Here is an 18,245-nt window from a genome sequence, read left to right on the forward strand (position 1 = left end):
CATAAAGTTAAAGAAGTTTAAGGATGAAGCAACTTTCCTCGGATCATGACCTGCGGGTGAACTGTCAGGATCCGCTCTGCGAATAAAATATGTAATTTTCGCCCTAAGCTGATTTAAAGATAAATTCGAGCCCGATGTTTCTCCTCTGAATAGTTGGCCCCCATGGAAGTCTGAAGTTCTACGAAGATAGACCTTTAGGCATTCTACGGGACATAGAGATGCATCTTCTTTCAGAGGGCAGATTCTCCAGGGACCCCACCTGTTGGTGGGCAACTCGTTCTTAGCGAGAAACGTAGGGTCCGGAAACAGGTTCAGTTCTCCCCCATCCAGGAACTGAACCCGGCCCTCCTCTCTCGAGAGGGCCACAATCTCACTAACTCTGGCCCCAGAAGCAAGGGCAAAAAGGAAGATCACTTTTTGAGTCAGGTCCTTCAATGCGCACTCCTCATTATCCAGTAATGAGGCAAAATGAAGGACTTTGTCTAACGACCACGAAATAGGCTTTGGAGGAGCTGAAGGTCTAAGCCTAGCACAGGCCTTCGGGATCTTATTAAACATCTCGTTAGCGAGGTCTACCTGGAAGGCATATAGAATGGGTCTTGTCAGAGCTGACTTACATGTAGAAATCGTGTTAGCCGCCAGCCCCTGTCCGTGGAGGTGGATGAAGAAGGATAGGCAGAACTCCGTAGAGATCTCGTGCGGATTCTTGTCTTTGACAAAGGCTACCCATTTCTTCCATGCTGATTCGTACTGCCTTCTAGTAGACTTACACTTATATTCTTCCAGGAAGTCGATGCTATCTTTCGAGATTCCGAACCGTTTCTTCACCGTTAGGGAGAGAAAATCATGAGCTGCAGGGTCCGGGTTTTCTGTAATGAAGCGTAGACAGTCGACTTCTGGACTTGCTGGGACAGAACTGGGTCCGGGAGTGGTAGAAACTCTAGTCGTAGTTCCAGAGCCAGAGGGAACCATACACTGTTCGGCCACTTGTGGGCCACTATTGCTGCTACTCCCTTGAAGGATCTCAGTTTGTTGAGGACCCTCAACATCAGATTGTGAGGGGCAAACAGGTAGATCCTGGACCATCTGTTCCAATCGAGGGACATCGCATCTACTGCTTCCGCCAAGGGGTCCTCGTATGGGGACACATATCTCGGCAGCTTCTTGTTGTCCTTCGTCGCGAAGAGGTCTATCTGCAGTTCTGGGACTTGTCTCAAGATGAAGGAGAATGATCCTGCGTCTAGGGACCATTCCGACTCTATCGGTGTAACCCTGGATAGAGCGTCCGCGGTCACATTCCGGACTCCTTGAAGGTGAACTGCTGACAGGTGCCACTTCTTCTTTTCCGCCAGTCGAAATATGGCTAACATTACCTGGTTGAGAGGTGGAGATCTCGATCCCCGCCGATTCAGACATTTCACTACCACCTCGCTGTCCAGTACCAACCTTACATGGATCAAGTGACGTGGGGATACTTTCTTCAGGGTAAGAAGCACTGCCATAGCTTCTAGAAAGTTTATGTGAAAAGTCCCAAATAGCTTGGACCAGGTCCCTTGCACTTTTTTCCGATGGGAGTGACCCCCCCACCCTATCTTTGAGGCGTCTGTGTGGATTGTCACTGACGGGGGGGTGGTTGAAGAGGTACTGACCTCTTTAGACGACTGGCTTGAGACCACGGTCTGAGAAGAGAACGTAGTGGGACCGGTCTCTTCAATTCCCTTCGCTCTTTCGATGCAAAGGTTCTCCAGACTCCCGCAGCATCTTTTAGCTGTGCTCTTAGCACTGGGTCTGTTACTGATGCGAATTGAAGAGAGCCCAAAACCCTCTCTTGTTCGCGTCTTGATATCCTCTCGGAACCTAGAAGTCTCCTGACAGACCCCGCTATTTCCTTCCTTTTCGACATCGGAATGGAAAAACGGTGTGACACTAGATCCCAGTGAATTCCCAACCACTGGAACCTCTGAGCTGGAGAAAGACGAGACTTCTTTCTGTTGATCATGAAACCTAGATATTCCAGGAACTGGATCACTTGTAGGGAAGCCTGCAAGCATTCCGCTCTGGATGCTGCCCACACCAACCAATCGTCCAGGTAGGCTACTACCTGGAACCCTTTTAGGCGTAACTGTTTGAGCGCTGCGCTCGCAAGCTTCGTAAAGATCCTTGGGGCTATGTTTAGCCCGAAGGGCATCGCTCTGAAAGCATAAAGTTTTTGTTGTAGCTTGAATCCTAGGTAGGGGGAGAGACGGCGACTTATTGGAACGTGCCAATATGCGTCTGACAAATCGATGGAGACGGTATATGCCCTCTTGGGCAGTAAGGCCCTTATGTGTTGTAACGTTAACATCTTGAACTTGTGGTTCACTATGAACTTGTTGAGTGGTGACAAGTCCAGAATGACTCTGAGTTTCCCCGAGTCTTTCTTGGGAACACAGAACAGCCTCCCTTGAAACTTGATGGACTTTACCCTCCGGATCACCTTTTTCTCCAACAGATCTTGAATGTACTCCTCCAAAACGGGGGTGGAGTGTTGGAAAAATTGAGGGCACTGGGGCGGAGTACTGTACCAACTCCAACCCAGTCCATTTTTGAGCAGGCTGTGGGCCCAGGGATCGAAGGTCCAGCGATCCCGGAAATACTGTAGTCTCCCACCTACCGGCAACACTTCACTTTGACTGCCCTGCAGTCTTGCCTCCCTGGCCGCGACCACCTCTGAATCCTCTTCCCCTAGAGGGGCGTCTCGCCGAACCTCTGGCTGCACCTCTGGGCTTTGCTCGAAACGTGGTCGATTGCCCTTCGAACACTGGATTGAATGCCGGGGATGCTGATGATACGGCTTGGGGTACCCATTGGAAGGTGGTCGGGGTCTGGGCTACCAGTTGTGGTACCGGAGGCAAAGCTGGCTGCTGCTGCTGCTGTCGTTGTGGTCTGAAAGGCTTGGCTGGACGGGAAGAAAACCTCGATTTCTTCGCCTTTCCTTTCGGCTGAGGGCCTTCATCAGGGGAAGACTTCCTCTTAAGGGACAGGCCCCACTTAAGGAGAAGATTACGGTTCTCAGTGGCTGCCTTGTCCACCACCTCTTTGACCACTTCGTTGGGAAAGAGATCTTTACCCCAGATGCTAGATGAAATGAGCCTCTTGGGTTCATGCCTCACTGTGGCCGAGGCGAAAACAAACTCTCTACAGGCCCTCCTCGCTTGACAAAGCAATAGAGGTCCTTAGTCACCGTGGCCAGATGGATCTTGGCCATTACCATGAACTTCTCAGGCATCTTGGGGTCGCTAGCCATTGTCTCCATGTTAGTCTGGAGAGACATCGAGGCTGCCAGGCGCTCCTTTGTGTCCAATTCCCTCCGTAGGAGGAATTCCGACAACTTGGGAAGGTTTTCGCCGAACTGCTGACCTGCAATGTCGGCGTCCAACTTCCCAACCGAGAAAGTGAGGTGTACCTCCTTCCAGTCCTTATTATCCAGCGGCAAGGCCAACGACAGTGGTTTGCATTCCTCCAGAGATGGACACGGTTTGCCAGCTTCAACCGCCTTCAAGACGGCCGCGAACCCCTTCTGCATAAAGGGGAAGGCCCTAGCCGGGGAGGATACAAAGGAGGGGTGCTTCTTACTCAAAGCAGCAACTTTAGAGTTTGAGAACCCCCTCTCCTTCAATGCAGATGTTAGGGTAGCTTGAGCCTTGGAGTGATCCAGGATGATCACCTCCTTCGGTTCCGTCTCCTCCTTCGAGGCCGGCTCCTTCTTCAGACGGACATAACAGTCCGGGTAGGCCCCTCTACTGGGCCAGAATTCCACCTCCTCAAGGGGAACTGAGCCCAGTTTCTCCGACATGACGATCTTCCCGATCGTCATCGGCATGTGCTCGGCATATCTCCACGGGTTGGCATCCGAGCACAGAGGAAGGTCCTTCACGTTGAGCTTCTTTGGAGGTCCACGTGATGCTGTGATCTTCTGCATCTGGAGCTCCAAAGTAGCGGCCTTCTGATTATTCTCCCTCTGCATCTGTTGGATCATACCAACGATGGAAGAGAGAGCCTGTCCCAGCTCTGCTGGAAGAGCGGACGAAGTAGAGGGGATAGGTTCAGGGGTCTGAGCCGGAACGTCTGAAGGTACGGGAACCTCTTCCTCCACGGCAATAGGATCTTGATCCTCCTCCTCACCCTCTGCGAGGAGATCCTGTTCCGCACGATCGGACAAGTCAGACATCTTGTTATCCAGCTGGATGTCCTGCATGGCATCCGTAACATACTCCTCCACTGGGATCTGGACGAGAGGGATCTCCGGCTGAGGCTGGGGAACAACAGAGTCAGTGGAAGCTTTGGGAAAAAGGTATGCCCTCATCTTCTCATTAGGAAGATAAGGTCCAGTGGTGTTCTTCTGAAAACCCCTTACCCATAAACGGAGCTTCTCCCTCGCTGCATCCCTTGACTCCGCCGACCTAGGGGATTCAAAAGCCTCTGATAGCAGGTTAGTACATACTGCACATACCTGCGGATCCCAGTAGCGATGGTCATCATTGGAGGCTGCGCAAGCCGCGTGCCTCCTACACGAGACATGTCCGCAAAAGTTCTTGCTGCGGACATTGCAGAAGACACTATCACATTTCGGATGCTCCTCCTGTAAAAGAAGAAAATTTCCATGAATATCAAGTGAATTTCAATTCACATGTAAATATGAGTATTCACAAAGAATAAGGGAAAGACACCTACTTGTGAAACCCACACAATCACCTGTGGAAGCCCACCAGCCAAAAATCACGTAGTTAGTCTTTACTAGAATAACCAGAGATCATATTTCCCAAGGAAATTAGGTGTAGCTCACACCTAAGGTAAAATTTTACCATTCTGGCCAGGGATAAAAAGAATTCTCTTTTTTATCCTTGTAAGGCGACACCAAGTGATTGCACAAAGTAACACAAGTAAGTTAGAAAAGACAGTGTTGTAGCCTACTATATCATGGTCTCCCTTGGTTGAATACACCACCCAAGAAAGAACTGATACAGTACATGAGGGTGGTGTGCCGGCCGGCTATTGCCGGTCAGTACCCCCCCCCCCCCCTTTTTTTTTTTCAAAGGTAGATCTCAAGTACACAACTCCAGATCACCCCTATTGGGGAGAACTCCAGATCCCATGCCTGAACCGGCCGGCAGTGGTTGCCGGTCCGCAGCCACCCGGGTAGCACTGTGTTGCCGGCCATCACTCTTAGTGGCCGGCTAACCGGGCAGTGTAGCAGGCCGGCCGGCAGCGGTAAGCAAACCCTGCCGGCTGGCCTCCACACCAGGTAGCGCTCGGCTGCCGGCCGCCACTCATAGTGGCCGGCAGATGAGCAAGAGACCGGCCAGCAAAGGTATATAACCACCGCCGACCGACAGCAAGAGAACTGGAGAACACCCCCCCCACCGGCGGCCGGCCTGTAGGCCGGCAGACGGCAAAGACAACACATAAGAAGACAACAGAATGAGTGCCGGGCTAAGAGGCTATGAGCCTCTGTGCCCGGCACCCGAAAGAGTGCCGAGAGGAAGGGGAGACACTAAGTCAGGCTTCCTAACCGCTGCTTACTGACTCTACAGACGGCAGCGGTGGAGGGACCAAGAAAGGACCGGGCAGCACTCAAAAGAAAGGGTCTCTGCCGGTCGGCACACTCTGCCGGCCGACAGGGGACCACGTCAGTTCCCCATCCTAACCTAGGCTAGGTACGGATGCGGACGACTGACACAAAGGAAACGGAAAAATAGAAGGGAAGGACAGAGGGTCCTATCCAACCTTGCCTTGGTTAAGGGTCATTCCCAACTTAGAGATCTCATCTCAGCCAGAGAAATCCCGGGAGGGAGGCTGGCACTACTGGCTGCCTCCCTAAAACCAAGGCAAGGAAGGAATTGCTATTCCAGAAAGGGAACATATCCTGAATCCAGAACGGCAAAGAGGACAAGTCTGAGGGGTCACCGAGCGAAGGGATCACTACAGGAACCCAACAAGGTGATCCAAGGGGGATAAACCCCTTATGCCCGTGTCAGTCAGCAAGGGAGGCTCTGCCCCACGCTAGACCAACACGGACTCAGACTAATACACTGCTGTACTGTCCCCCTCTGAACCAATTCAGTTGGAACAGGAAGGTACAGTACTACTCCAGCATAGATATATTTGAAATTTAATTCAAACAAACCACTAGAGTTAAGCCTAAGGCTTAAACAGAGGGAAAGGGTTTGCCCCTTCCCCGAAGAGAAGGGAGCAAACGGGGAAACAGATAATATTATAATGACCTAAGACAACCTAGCCTAGGCACTAAGAGAATCGATTACCTAAATCACCGAAACTCACTCCAATACTATCTTGGAAAGTACTCGAAAAAAGCTTATATGTATAACGTTGCCTAACGCTTTAAACAATATAAAATCACACTTGGAAGACTAATTATCATGCAGGAAGTACAAGGGCCAACAGCTAGCCTACGAAGACTAGTGTTGGTCAGCCTAGGCAAAACTTTCGCCAGGCACACTACTATCGCATCATAACAGAATTCCTAATTAAGCTAAGCAGCTAATTATTAAAGCGCAAAGGGGCTGGGAACGTCGCTCTTGCTAACAAATAAATCCTATTCTAGCGAGCGACAGCGTCCATGACGCCTCCAGCAGGCAACAGCTCTTGTATCAAAGATAACTCTTTTAATTACTTTAATTTTAAACAAGAGCCTACATTTATACATAAAAGAAATAGTACTCAACTTATCTGAGGCAGAAGAAGTTGGAGAAAGCATAATAAACGAGTAAATCCAAGATTTTGGTAGTAACACAGGGAAAAACACCGAGTCGTATAGCTACGCAAAAAGGAATACAGATGGCGCCGCGAGCGGCGCAGGGCACGCTTACGAAACGGGGAGGAGAGATGCCTTACGAACGGCTCCCCCCTTTCTTATCGTTTTCGTTTTCTTGCCATTTGACCCCTACGAAGTGTTAACTCTATTCGGGGTATAGATTGCTATGAGGCGTGTCAAGAATACGTCCACTGATATTTACGATATCCCTAAGGTCTTTTTTAGGGATACTCGCTCCAGGAGTTAGAATTCTGGGTACCTTAAGGTAAATTCTCTGGGAATATCGCCGTAGTTGTAATATACCCTAAGAAGCTGCCTTTAAGGAACTTCCATCAGGACGACATGGCTTGAGCCCAAAAAGGATTATATAACAATCCCCACCCGAAACTACTCTATCTGTAGCACCATGCTTAAATTTCTACAAGGAATGGGTAGCCATATTGGAACCTGTAGTTGTACGGGAAGGGGATCCACTGGCTAACCTTGATGACGGCTCCCCTTTAATTTTGCTACTCTTCCCCTGCAGAGCAAAAACTCGATTCGGGATGAAGATTGCCATGTGTCGTATCAAGAAATACGTCCCCTGATATTATGCGATATCCTTATGAAAAATTTTAAGGATACTCGCGCCAGGAGTTAGAATTCTGGAGACCTATGGTCAATTCTCTGGGAGTATTACTGTAGCCAAATAGCCCTTAGAAAGCTGCCAATAGGAAGCTTCCATCAGGATGACATGGCCATCTCACCCAAAAATGGATTTTTTGCTTTGCTTCAAAATCCATTTACTAGCTAAGCTACAACCCTAGTTGGAAAAGCAGGATGCTATAAGCTCAAGGGCTCCAAAGCGGGAAAATGGTAATGGGGTACCCTAACTCTGTTTGCATCCTTATGCATGGGAAGTCAGGGGGGTTGACAGGAATCATGACTTTCACTCCTGTATAGGAATGAAGTTCATTGATATTTCCTGGGTCAGTTAACCAAACCAATTTGGTCTCAAGGACTTTCTCTCTCCTAAGGATGAGTCTCCTTTTAAAGGTGAAAGGGGGTTTGTATTACATGAAGAAACATCTCAAATAAGTAATTTGTATTTCTTTCAAACTAAAGAACCCGAGACCAAGTTGCATTTCTAACTATACAAACTTGAGACCAAGTTGCATGGCCCACCTTGAGCACCCCGCAAGCACCTACGCCAGACGTTAAGGTGAGGGTTGCTCTACCTGTCAGATAGGTGGGTGAGCGCTCACCCATCACCTGGCAAACAGTAATGTTTACCTTGTTAAAAGTCTTGAAGGTTGTTTCAGCTTTGCTGATGTCATACTCCTATTAAAGGTTGAATGTTTGTGCAATTAGGAAAAATACAAATTACTTGAACTTTAAATTTGTTATCTGTACTATATTCTGTATATTTGAGTTTAAAATCACATGAAAATCAATGTCTAACTTTTAATCCTTGAAACAAATGTTATTGGTGTGAAGGTTTCTTCATACCTGTATGGTTTCAAATTACTAATAAGTGTTTTTTCTTTTGTAGTTCTTAGAGGGAATGCAGCTCAAATATAATGAGGCAGCAGAAACAGCTGGTGTTCATATTGTTGGTGCTTGTGGCTACGACTCCATCCCAGCAGATATGGGTTTAGTTCATATGATAAAGAATTTCAAAGGTATTGTTTATAAATATTAGCCTTGGTTATAATGTGGGATTTAACTTTCTTCATGAATTTCTTGTATAATTATATAATTTGGTGTAATGCTAGTCAAAAAATGATCGTTTTAATTTTACACACCACCTCATAAAATCTAAAATGGTTATAAGCTATCCCAAAAGTTTTGTAGTTCAGTAGTAATTTAGCTGCTGTTAAAGAAATTTAGTCACCCATACAATAAGTCACTTTCCGTGTTGGTTAGTAAATTCTTAAAGTAACTTCAATTAATTGTCAAAAAAAGTATTTTGTAAAATGAATTACCAAATTATGCTACACATGGTTTTACAGTAATTGTGTTCTATAGTTCATATACTGTACTGTACATGGTTTTGGATCCTGTAAGGTATATGACAAGTGTTCCCTAATTTTTAAAAGTTTGATAGGTCTTGTGTTAATCAGTACAATTATTTATTTGTTCAAATAAGAATGTGCCAGTCCTCTACAAATATAGGCTGTCAATAATTTTATTATTTTGAATTTTCATTCCAAATCATTTCCTGATTAGAAAATATTCAAGGTGTTTTATTCATCTAGAGTCAGTTTTCATGTAAGATTATAAATAACCACAGTATTCCAAGGCAAGTGATAGCTAGGGAAACATCCAGGTTATCATCCAGTCTTTATATAGTATATACTGTATATTAAAAGGAAAAAGGGGAAATGGTTCGGGCAGTAGTATCTGGGGCTCTAAATCAGGCCGTATGCATTGCAATTTGGTTGTGTTGAAAATATGTTGATGATATATCTGTTATATTTTTAAAATTTTAAAAAATACAGCAACTTTACATATGTTATAGTAATAATTATAATGAATAAACTCTGTATTACTTATGAATTTTTCCTTTGAGAGATTTAGACTTGCAGTTACTGTAATTGGGTTAATGATGCTATATAATTCTGCAGTTGAATGAGAAACGTATTTAAGTCGTCAGATATTACCAACTGAAGTCAAATGGTATTGGAAGAAATAACACAGGACTTAAAGGATTGATTTTCATCCATCAAACAGTCAAACTCTAGGGAAACAGTGAAAATACCTCAGGTAGATGGCAAGAACACTTTAAAAATAAAGCTTAGATTTTTTTATGCTTAGAAGACTGCCCTCTTCCCCCATCCTATAGATTAATGTGAACTGAAAATTTGAGTCGTCTAAAATTTTGTTCAGAGTATGAATAAATTTGCATTTCTTTACAGGTGAACTGAATTCAGCTCAGATGTTTGTCACCACTAAAGGGGGAGTAAGTATGGAAACAACATTTGGAAAACAAAAAGTAGATGATTGTTGAATGTAATTCCAGTCAAGTTTTTGAATGTATTTCCATTCAAGATATGAAATAAAAGGAATCAAATGTTTTATTCAGCGTAAAATGAAGAAATATAAATCCTTTTAAAGATTTTATTTATAATTATAAAAGGCCATATGCCTATTAATACATAGGAAATTGAAATTAGTATGAGTGATATACTATATACAAAAGTAATAAAGATTTGTTCCATAACAGGAATACTAACCAACACTAATTATAGGAGTATTACTTTCTGCGAAGCTGAAAGGACGCTAGTTAGCAGGGGTGGTAGACTTCTCACTCACACACCTGCGACTGTTCTTCACTTTGCTTTTGGCTCGGATGGAAATCGGTTGTTACTGCTCTTCCCCATCACCATTGTTTTGGACTGCGGACTGCCATTAATCTGTTTCGTCTTTTTCTCTGATCAGAGTTCGAGAAGTACCTTCACATAAATATCCTAGAAATGAAGGCTGTATACCTGGCCCTTCAAGAGATTCACTAGATCCTGGCAAGTCACTCGGTGGTGGTGATGAGGGAAAACACCATGGCAATGGCTTACATAAAAAAGCAAGTAGATACTTTTTGCAGCCCCTAACCCATCTAGGAGCAGAGATACTGAGCTGGGTGGAAGTCCACTCTGTCTCACTATCAGCTCACTTCATTCCTAGCAAGAGGAATGTGCTCGCCAACAATCTAAGCAGGGCATCGCAGATAGTGGGTTCCAATTAATCTTTGGATCATCTAGTAGCCAACAAAGTCCTGACTTTGTGGCATTCTTCGACTGTGGACTTGTTTGCAACGGTCCTGGACTTGAGGCTCCCGCTGTACTGCTCCCCAGTCCCAGACCCCAAGGCTCTTTGACAAGATGCATTCCAACAGCAGTGGAACAACATAGATGTCTACGCATTCCCACGATTCTGTCTGATGAGAAGAGTACTCAACAAGACCAGATCATTGGTCAACGTTTCTTTGACGCTCATAGCTCCGCTATGGCATCACGCAGAGTGGTTCCCGTACCTTCTGCTACTCCTGATGGACCTGCTGTGAGAACTTTCTCTTCGACGCAGTCTACTCAAATAACCTCATTCCAACATTTTCCACCAGAGAGTATCTTCGCTACGTCTTCACGCTTGGAGACTACCCAGCATCTCCTCACGCAGAGAGGATTTTCGCAACAGGTTACGAAGAGGATGTCTGGATACCTGCAGAAATCTTCAGTCTCAGTCTACTTAGCGAAGTGGAACGTTTTCTGTGGTTGGTGTCGTTGAAGAGGTATCTCTCCACCCTATGCCATTATTCCAGCAATAGGGGAGTTCCTCGCGTATTTGCTGGAAGAAATGCGCCCTTTGTTTCAGCGGTTAAAGGCTATCGCTCAACCTTGAGTGTCACCTTTAAACTGAAAGGAATGGACATTTCCTCATCGCTAGAACTTTCCCTCCTCATACGGTGTTATGAACTTGCCTGTCCTCAGTCAGAAGTGAGACCTTCCTCTTGGAACGTGGTTCGGGTTCTTCGGTCCTTAAAGGGACCTCCATACCAAACATTACGCCAGGCAACAGATCGCCACCTAACTTGGAAGACGGTGTTCCTTCTCGCCTTGGCCTCGGCCAAATGAGTTAGCGAACTTTATGGTCTCTCATATGACATCGTCCATTCAAGGGGATGGGGAGAGGTAACCTTGAGCTTCATCCTTAAGTTTGTTGCCAAGACTCTCAGAATCCGGGGATTTCACATCCTAGATTTGACGCCTTCCGGATAATGAGTCTCCGTTCTGCAACTGACGACCCAGACCATCTGTTACTATGTCTTGTAAGGTGTTTGAGGCGCTACCTCAAGAGAACAGCAGCAGCTCGGCCCAGAGTGCCCTCATACTTTGTCAGCCCGGGCAGAAATAAGAGGAAGATCACGAAGAACACCATCTCTGCATGGATTCACAGGGTCATTGACCATGCTCTGAATCCCGATCCTCCTTTAACACGTCAATCCAGAGCTCATGATGTCAGGGGCATAGCTACATCCCTGGCCTTCAAAAGGAACTACTCTGTGACACAGGTGTTGCAAGTGGGTGTGTGGAAACATCAGACAACGTTCACCGCTCACTACCTGCAAGATGTGACCCACAGGAACCTCGATAAGTGTTCTATCGGACCTGCGGTGGCTCCACAACAGCTGGTATAGTACCTCAAGCTCCTTATTGGACAAGTAGAAGATGGTTGAGGGCATCGGTTACCCGGTTTTAGTTTGAATGAATGAAATGGAATGTCTGGCTCTTTTCTTTTCTTCATCCGCCCCTTTCTTCGGGAAATCAGCATCTTGTGTCCTCTGCACAAGCTGACCTCAAACCTCTGCAGGTAAACCATTGCTCCCTTGTGTAACCTAGTATTGTTCCAATACTGTTGCGTTCTCATAGCCTGGTGAGGTGGTATTTGGAATGTCTCGGTCAATTTTGTTATTTCCTACAAGATTCAGAATAACATACCTTGACAATCATATTGCTAGTAACTTGACACACAGCTTGTGTAGACCGCAGACTATGCTTAGCAGGTTTAGCGAGGTGTTAAGGTTTCCTTAGCTGTGCACTAACCTGCACAGTATGGAATACCCCGGGTAAGGCCAAAAGTCAGATTGGCAGGGACATCCACCCTCCTAATGTGTGAGTCTCCCCTATAAATAGTGTTGGTTTGTATTCCAGTTACGGAACAAATGACAAATTTGGAAATAATTTGTATTTTTCCTAACCATACAAACCTTAGCTATTTATACACACAGTATACCTCACCTTACATCGGTAATTGGTTACAGGAGAGGCAACTCAGGTTGAAAAACGACGAAGGTCGAATTTTCTATATTATATTTATGAATGCAATTTATATATCATATGGTTAATAAGAACTTATTTAAGCTTACAAACAAATAAAATTTAGTATTTAATTTAGTACCGAAAAGTAATATAATTTTACGAATAAATGTGCATCCATGCTTGTAAATGTAGATGTTTAAAATTTAGCATGTTTAAAATTTAGCATGTTTACAGTACATCGTGGGCTGTTTATTAGTGAATGTGGTTTGCTCTAAGGTAATATAAAATTGAAAGATTTTGTAAGGTTGAATAACAAATTAAGTTGTTAGTATTTTGCGATGTGTGTGTACATTCATATAATAACTAATATTAATAGCTATAAACAAAGTGTATTAAAACTTTGATATTCTACTGTATAACAAATTGGTGCTGATGTAGTTTGCCCTAATACAGTAATTTATTTTGAATGAGCTAAGTAATTATATAATTCCCAATAGTCTTGAGATCAGCTGATCACAACCATAAATAAAAAATGTAATTGGTGTTTGTTAAGTTGTTCTTGAAATTAAGAAAATAGTATACAAAAATGTATTTTCATATGATTTTATATACATTTATTCTTACTTATTGTACAATGATATGATTTTATGTGCTGTTGATGCTTCAAAAGGTTGATAGTTGAACTATCATAGAAAACGTAACTGTTAAGCTCTTAAACACCACTAATTAATATAAAAACGGTCACTGCTGTTTTCATAGTTTGTTCGCTAAGATTAGCATTAATTATGTGAATGTTTACATTAAATATAAGTTTGTTCCGTAACCGAAATACAAACCACGCTATTTACATTGGGTTTACCTTTTAGCGTAGCTGAAATGATGAGCCAATAGTTTTTAACGAGGGTTAATTACCCCCGCGCTAGTTAACGGGGATAGGGGAAGGGATAGCTTGCTACCCCTCCCCCCCCACACACACCGGTGATTTGCTTCTCTTCACTTTTGGCTCCGGCGATGAACAGACGTGTCTGTCCATCGTCCTCGTTGACAGCCTTTAATCTTTTCTGCTTTCTCTTTCAGTTTGTGTGTGTGTGTTAGAAGATGACCACCTTTATGATTACTATGCGTACGTGCCCTGGAATTGCCGGCCGCCCTTGTGGTACTTTTATGTCGGCCTTGGACACTGATCCTCACACCCTTTGCCCGCAGTGTCGAGGCTGACGGTGTGATCAGGAAAATAAGTGTAGTGAGTGCAGGGAGTGGTCTGCCTCCCAGCGGGAGGTTTGGCCGCCGGCGTAAGAAGAAGTCCAAGAGAGACTGTTCTCCTTCCGGGGTTGCCTTGAAGGAGGAAGGTTCTCGGGACTTTTCTTTCGCCGCCCAAACCTCCTCCGAAGCTCCCCCTCATTCGGCTCCTAAGGAGAGTCGGCAGAGTGGGAGCGCAGGCCCTAGTTCTGTTTCCCGACCTTGGGTTGGGGGAGAGGGCGTCGCCTCCCATAGTGGGGCGGTTCCTCCTCCTCCCCCGGGGAGGTTATTGATGAATCTTTGTCTAACGATGATCTTTTTCAGATTTGGGCTTCTCTGGGGCTTAAGGGCTTGCCCTCCAGGGTTGCCCTGATTGACCTTGTCCAGTTGGGGGCTGCCGTTAAGCAGTCGCCGGTGATAGCAGAGGTAGATCCTCTGTCTATCGTCGACGTCGTGTTGGCAGAGGCTTCCGACGGGGCGGGTCAATCCTCTGCAGGTGCAGTTGTGGATGTTGGTGCTGACGGCTCTCCTCCCCTTCCGTACATCCTTCGAAGGGGGAAGGGAGTCCTACGGGCTCTTCTGCTGTCCAGCTTCCCTCTAAGGGGAGTGCTTTGACTGAGACTCCACTTCGTAGGACTGATGGTCCTGACGATCTTCCTCGTGGCCGCCTTCGCCGTAAGGCTCACCGTCCGCTGCGTCGCAAGGGCCTCCCGTCTCCTTATAAGGGTGCTAAGAGGCGCCTTTTTGGATCTTCTCCTTCTTCCTCCGAAGGGGACTCTCCTCGCCGTAAACAGCCTGCAGCTCCAACTTCATTAGACCTCTCTGGGGATCGGTCTCATACGCCTTCCAGACCTTCAACTTCTGGGGCAGATGTTCAGCAACCTGACCTCGTCACCCGACGGGCAACGGTCCCTTCGGGGCAAAGGGATTCTTCCCTTACGCGTGCAGTGTTAGCGCACAGGCGCTCTCCTGCTCGTCAGCGCTCTCCTGTTCGTCAGCGATCTCCTGTTCGCCAGCGCGCTCCTGATGATCGCCCCTCTTCTCGCCAGCGCTCTCCTGAGGACATCCTTCAACCTGCTGTTCCTGTTGAGCGCCCAGCGCGCCAGCGTTCCCCTGCTCGCCCTTCTGCAGTGTTAGCGCACAGGCGCTCTCCTGCTCGTCAGCGCTCTTCTGACCGTCAGCGCTCTCCTGTTCGTCAACGCTCTTCTGAGGACCATCGCCCTTCTGCTCGCCAGCGCTCCCCTGTGGTCTCCGAATATCCTGCAGTTCCTGTTGTGCGCCCTGCGCGCCATCAGTCTCCTGAGCGCCCTCGCGATCCTCAGCTTGTTCCTGCACAACATCGCTCGCGTTCTCCAGCGCGTGTTTCTAAAGCACACATTCGCCCACGCGCTTCCTGTTCCTGTTCCTGTTCGTGTACGTTCGCCTTTGTGCCCCGCGCCGACTGTTCCTTCACAGGATTCCACGTGTCGCCCTCCTGCTCGCCAGCGATCACAGACGATTCAACAATCGCCTGCTCGTCAGCGTTCTCCTACGCGTCAGCGATCACCTGAACATTGGCGATCTCCAGACCGCCCGCGTGACCTATCGCCTGGGCGCATGCGTTCTCCAACGCGCCGTCGCCCAGAGGATCTGGAAGGACAAGGGTCGCCCTCTGTTAGCTCGCCCTCGCGCGGTCGTTCGCCTGCGCGACCTACGCGCTATCGCTCGCCAACGCGTCACCATGCGCCAACGCGCCATCGCTCGCCTGCGCGCCAGCGTTCACCAGCGCTCCACCGATCGCCTGCTCGCAATCGCTCTGCCATGTGCTACAGGTCTCCTGACCAACGTCGCCAGCGATCTTCGAAGTGTTCTCGCTCGCCCGCACGACAACGCGTTCCCTCGCCGACGCGCGAACGCATTCGTTCACCAGCTCGCACACGCGCTCGTTCGCCTGTACGCCCTCGCGCCCACTCGCCCGCGCGACCGCTCGCCTGCGCGACCGTTCGCCTTCGCGCGACCACCGTTCACGCCGATTTTCGCAGCCAGTGACAGTAGCAGGAACGCGTGTCACCAGACCGCGCTCGGGATCGCCTCCACCAAAGCGCAGGACCCTTGTGCAGGACAGGGAAGACACTTCAGAGAGGTCAGTGCGTCTTTCTTCCCCTTTTCCTTTTCAGGCAGGTCCAGTGGTGTCCACTCCGAAGGATCGCCCGATCCCCTTCCCTCCAGCGGGGGATTTCGGACTCTGTGTCCTTGGAGCGACAGACTTGGTTTGGTCCTCTGATGCGGGCGTTAGTGAGGGTTATGAAGCCAGCACTCGCCGATCAGGGGAACAAGCCAACGACCGCCTCACCTCCGCTGAAGAGAAAGAGTGTAGTGGACTTCGTGGTGACTTCCCCCAGGGAGAAGTTGGTTCCTAAGAGGTTTGTCGGGAAGGCCCCATCCCCTTCGCAGGCTTTTTCTCCTTCTCCCGTGGACGAGGCTTTTCCGTCCTCGGATGAGTCCAGTGAGGCGATAGTCTCCCCCTTGGCACCAATGGGGGAGCCTTCTCTTCATGGAGGAGAATCGTCTCGCGCGGAAGGGGCTCTCCGAACCTCTTTGTTGGAATCCTGTATCCCTCCCAGGAGGGAACCCAAGGACTCCAAGACCATCCCGAAATCGTCTTCAAGGATTCGCCAGGAACCCGCTGCTCCCCGGGGGAACGTCCACTCTTCGCCCCAGGAAGAGATTCCGGGGACGGGAGACTTAGCTGCCAGCCCGCAAGGAGGAGACCAGCAGGAATCTGAACATGCCTTCTGGCAGGTCCTGAGCCTGATGAGGCAACTCAACGGGTTCATGGATCCCATGATCGCCCCCCGAGAAGGCAAGGACACGGTCCTGGACCAAGTGTTCAATGTTCAGAAGGCCCCTAAGACCAGTGCGGCTCTGCCCTGGTCTCGGGGATTGAAGAGTGCTAGAGCCAGTGCCAATGCCCAGCTCGCGATTCTTGCCTCCTCCAGTTGTTCCTCTGCCGGGAACAATCTCATCCCACCTCCTCGTCTCCAGCAGAGGAGGTATTTTGAGATCTTGGGTGAGTCTAGTCTCGCTCTTCCTCTCCATCACTCCGTAGAAGAACTGGCTAAGGGAGTTCCCCTCGAGAAGCTCTCCACCCGGCAGGTGTCGTTCTCGGCGTCGGAGATCCTGAGCCATGAGGAGGTCGCGAAGTGCGCCATGCAGGCCACTTCGTGGCTGGATATATGGCTAGGAACTCTGGGCATCCTATTGCGCTTCGAGGACTTGTCTAAGGAGACCAATGGGAAGGCCCTGGAGACCTTCTTACTCTCGGGCACCCGCTCCATCGAGTTCCTGGCGCACCAGGTCACCACCCTGTGGGCCAACTCGGTGTTGAAGCGGCGCAATGCGGTGACCGAGAGGTTCTCCCCGAAGGTCCCCGCCGTGGATGTCTGTAGGCTCAGACATGCTTCCCTCCTTGGGGAGAATCTGTTGGAGCCACAGGATATGGAGCGAACGGCTGAGAGGTGGAGGAAATCTAGCACGGACTCCCTCCTCCATAGGGCCCTTACAGCTCGGCCCTATAAGCCTCCAGCTCCGCAGCAACAGCAGCAGCAGCCTCGTAAGGCACCGAAGCAGGCACTGGCAGCTAAGAAAGTGGTGTCTAAGTCCCATTCTTTTCCAGCCAAGGTCAAGAGGGGCGGTAAGTCCTCCAGGGGAGGCAAGACTCCTAGAGGGAGCGGCCGCGGCCGTAAACCCTAGGAGTGGCAGTCCCCCCGCGTGTCCACCTGTGGGGGGATGCCTTCAACGTTGCGTGCACAGGTGGCAGCAACACGGGGCCGATGCTTGGACGGTTTCAGTGATCGGCCAAGGCTATCGCGTCCCGTTCATAACATTTCAACCTCCCCTGACAGCGAATCCAGTGTCGTTAAGCTCCTATGCCACGGGATCGGAAAAGGGACTGGCCCTTCGGGCGGAAGTCGAGACCATGCTCAAGAAGGGTGCTCTCCAGGAGGTCGTCAACGGCTCCCCAGGCTTCTTCAGTCGACTCTTTCTTGTAAAGAAGGCGTCTGGAGGCTGGAGACCGGTCATCGACCTCTCAGCTCTGAACGGGTTTTTCAAGCAAACTCAGTTCAGCATGGAGACAGCGGACACGGTCAGACTTGCGGTGAGACCTCTAGACTTCATGTGCACACTGGATCTAAAGGACGCGTACTTCCAGATCCCAATCCATCCGTCTTCCAGGAAGTACTTGAGATTCTGCCTAGACGACAAGATCTACCAGTTCAAGGTGCTGTGTTTTGGTCTCTCCACAGCTCCTCAGGTGTTCACCAGAGTGTTCACCCTGATTTCATCTTGGGCGCACAGGAACGGCATTCGTCTCCTTCGTTATCTGGACGACTGGCTGATCCTAGCAGACTCGGAGTCGA

At 48.4% G+C, this 18,245-nt stretch overlaps 1 protein-coding gene across 3 annotated transcripts in view; it reads left to right on the forward strand.

The window, feature by feature from the left end:
• Positions 1-18,245, forward strand: part of LOC137650052 (saccharopine dehydrogenase-like oxidoreductase) — a 131,333-nt gene that overhangs the window by 98,148 nt on the left and 14,940 nt on the right. For all 3 annotated transcript variants that reach the window (XM_068383084.1, XM_068383086.1, XM_068383085.1), the window contains 2 exons: positions 8,346-8,475; positions 9,712-9,755. In XM_068383084.1, the coding sequence (XP_068239185.1) occupies positions 8,346-8,475; positions 9,712-9,755 (174 nt within the window). The remainder of the gene's footprint in view (positions 1-8,345; positions 8,476-9,711; positions 9,756-18,245) is intronic.

Source organism: Palaemon carinicauda, chromosome 11, assembly GCF_036898095.1.
Source record: "Palaemon carinicauda isolate YSFRI2023 chromosome 11, ASM3689809v2, whole genome shotgun sequence".
Taxonomy (NCBI): Eukaryota; Metazoa; Arthropoda; class Malacostraca; order Decapoda; family Palaemonidae; genus Palaemon; species Palaemon carinicauda.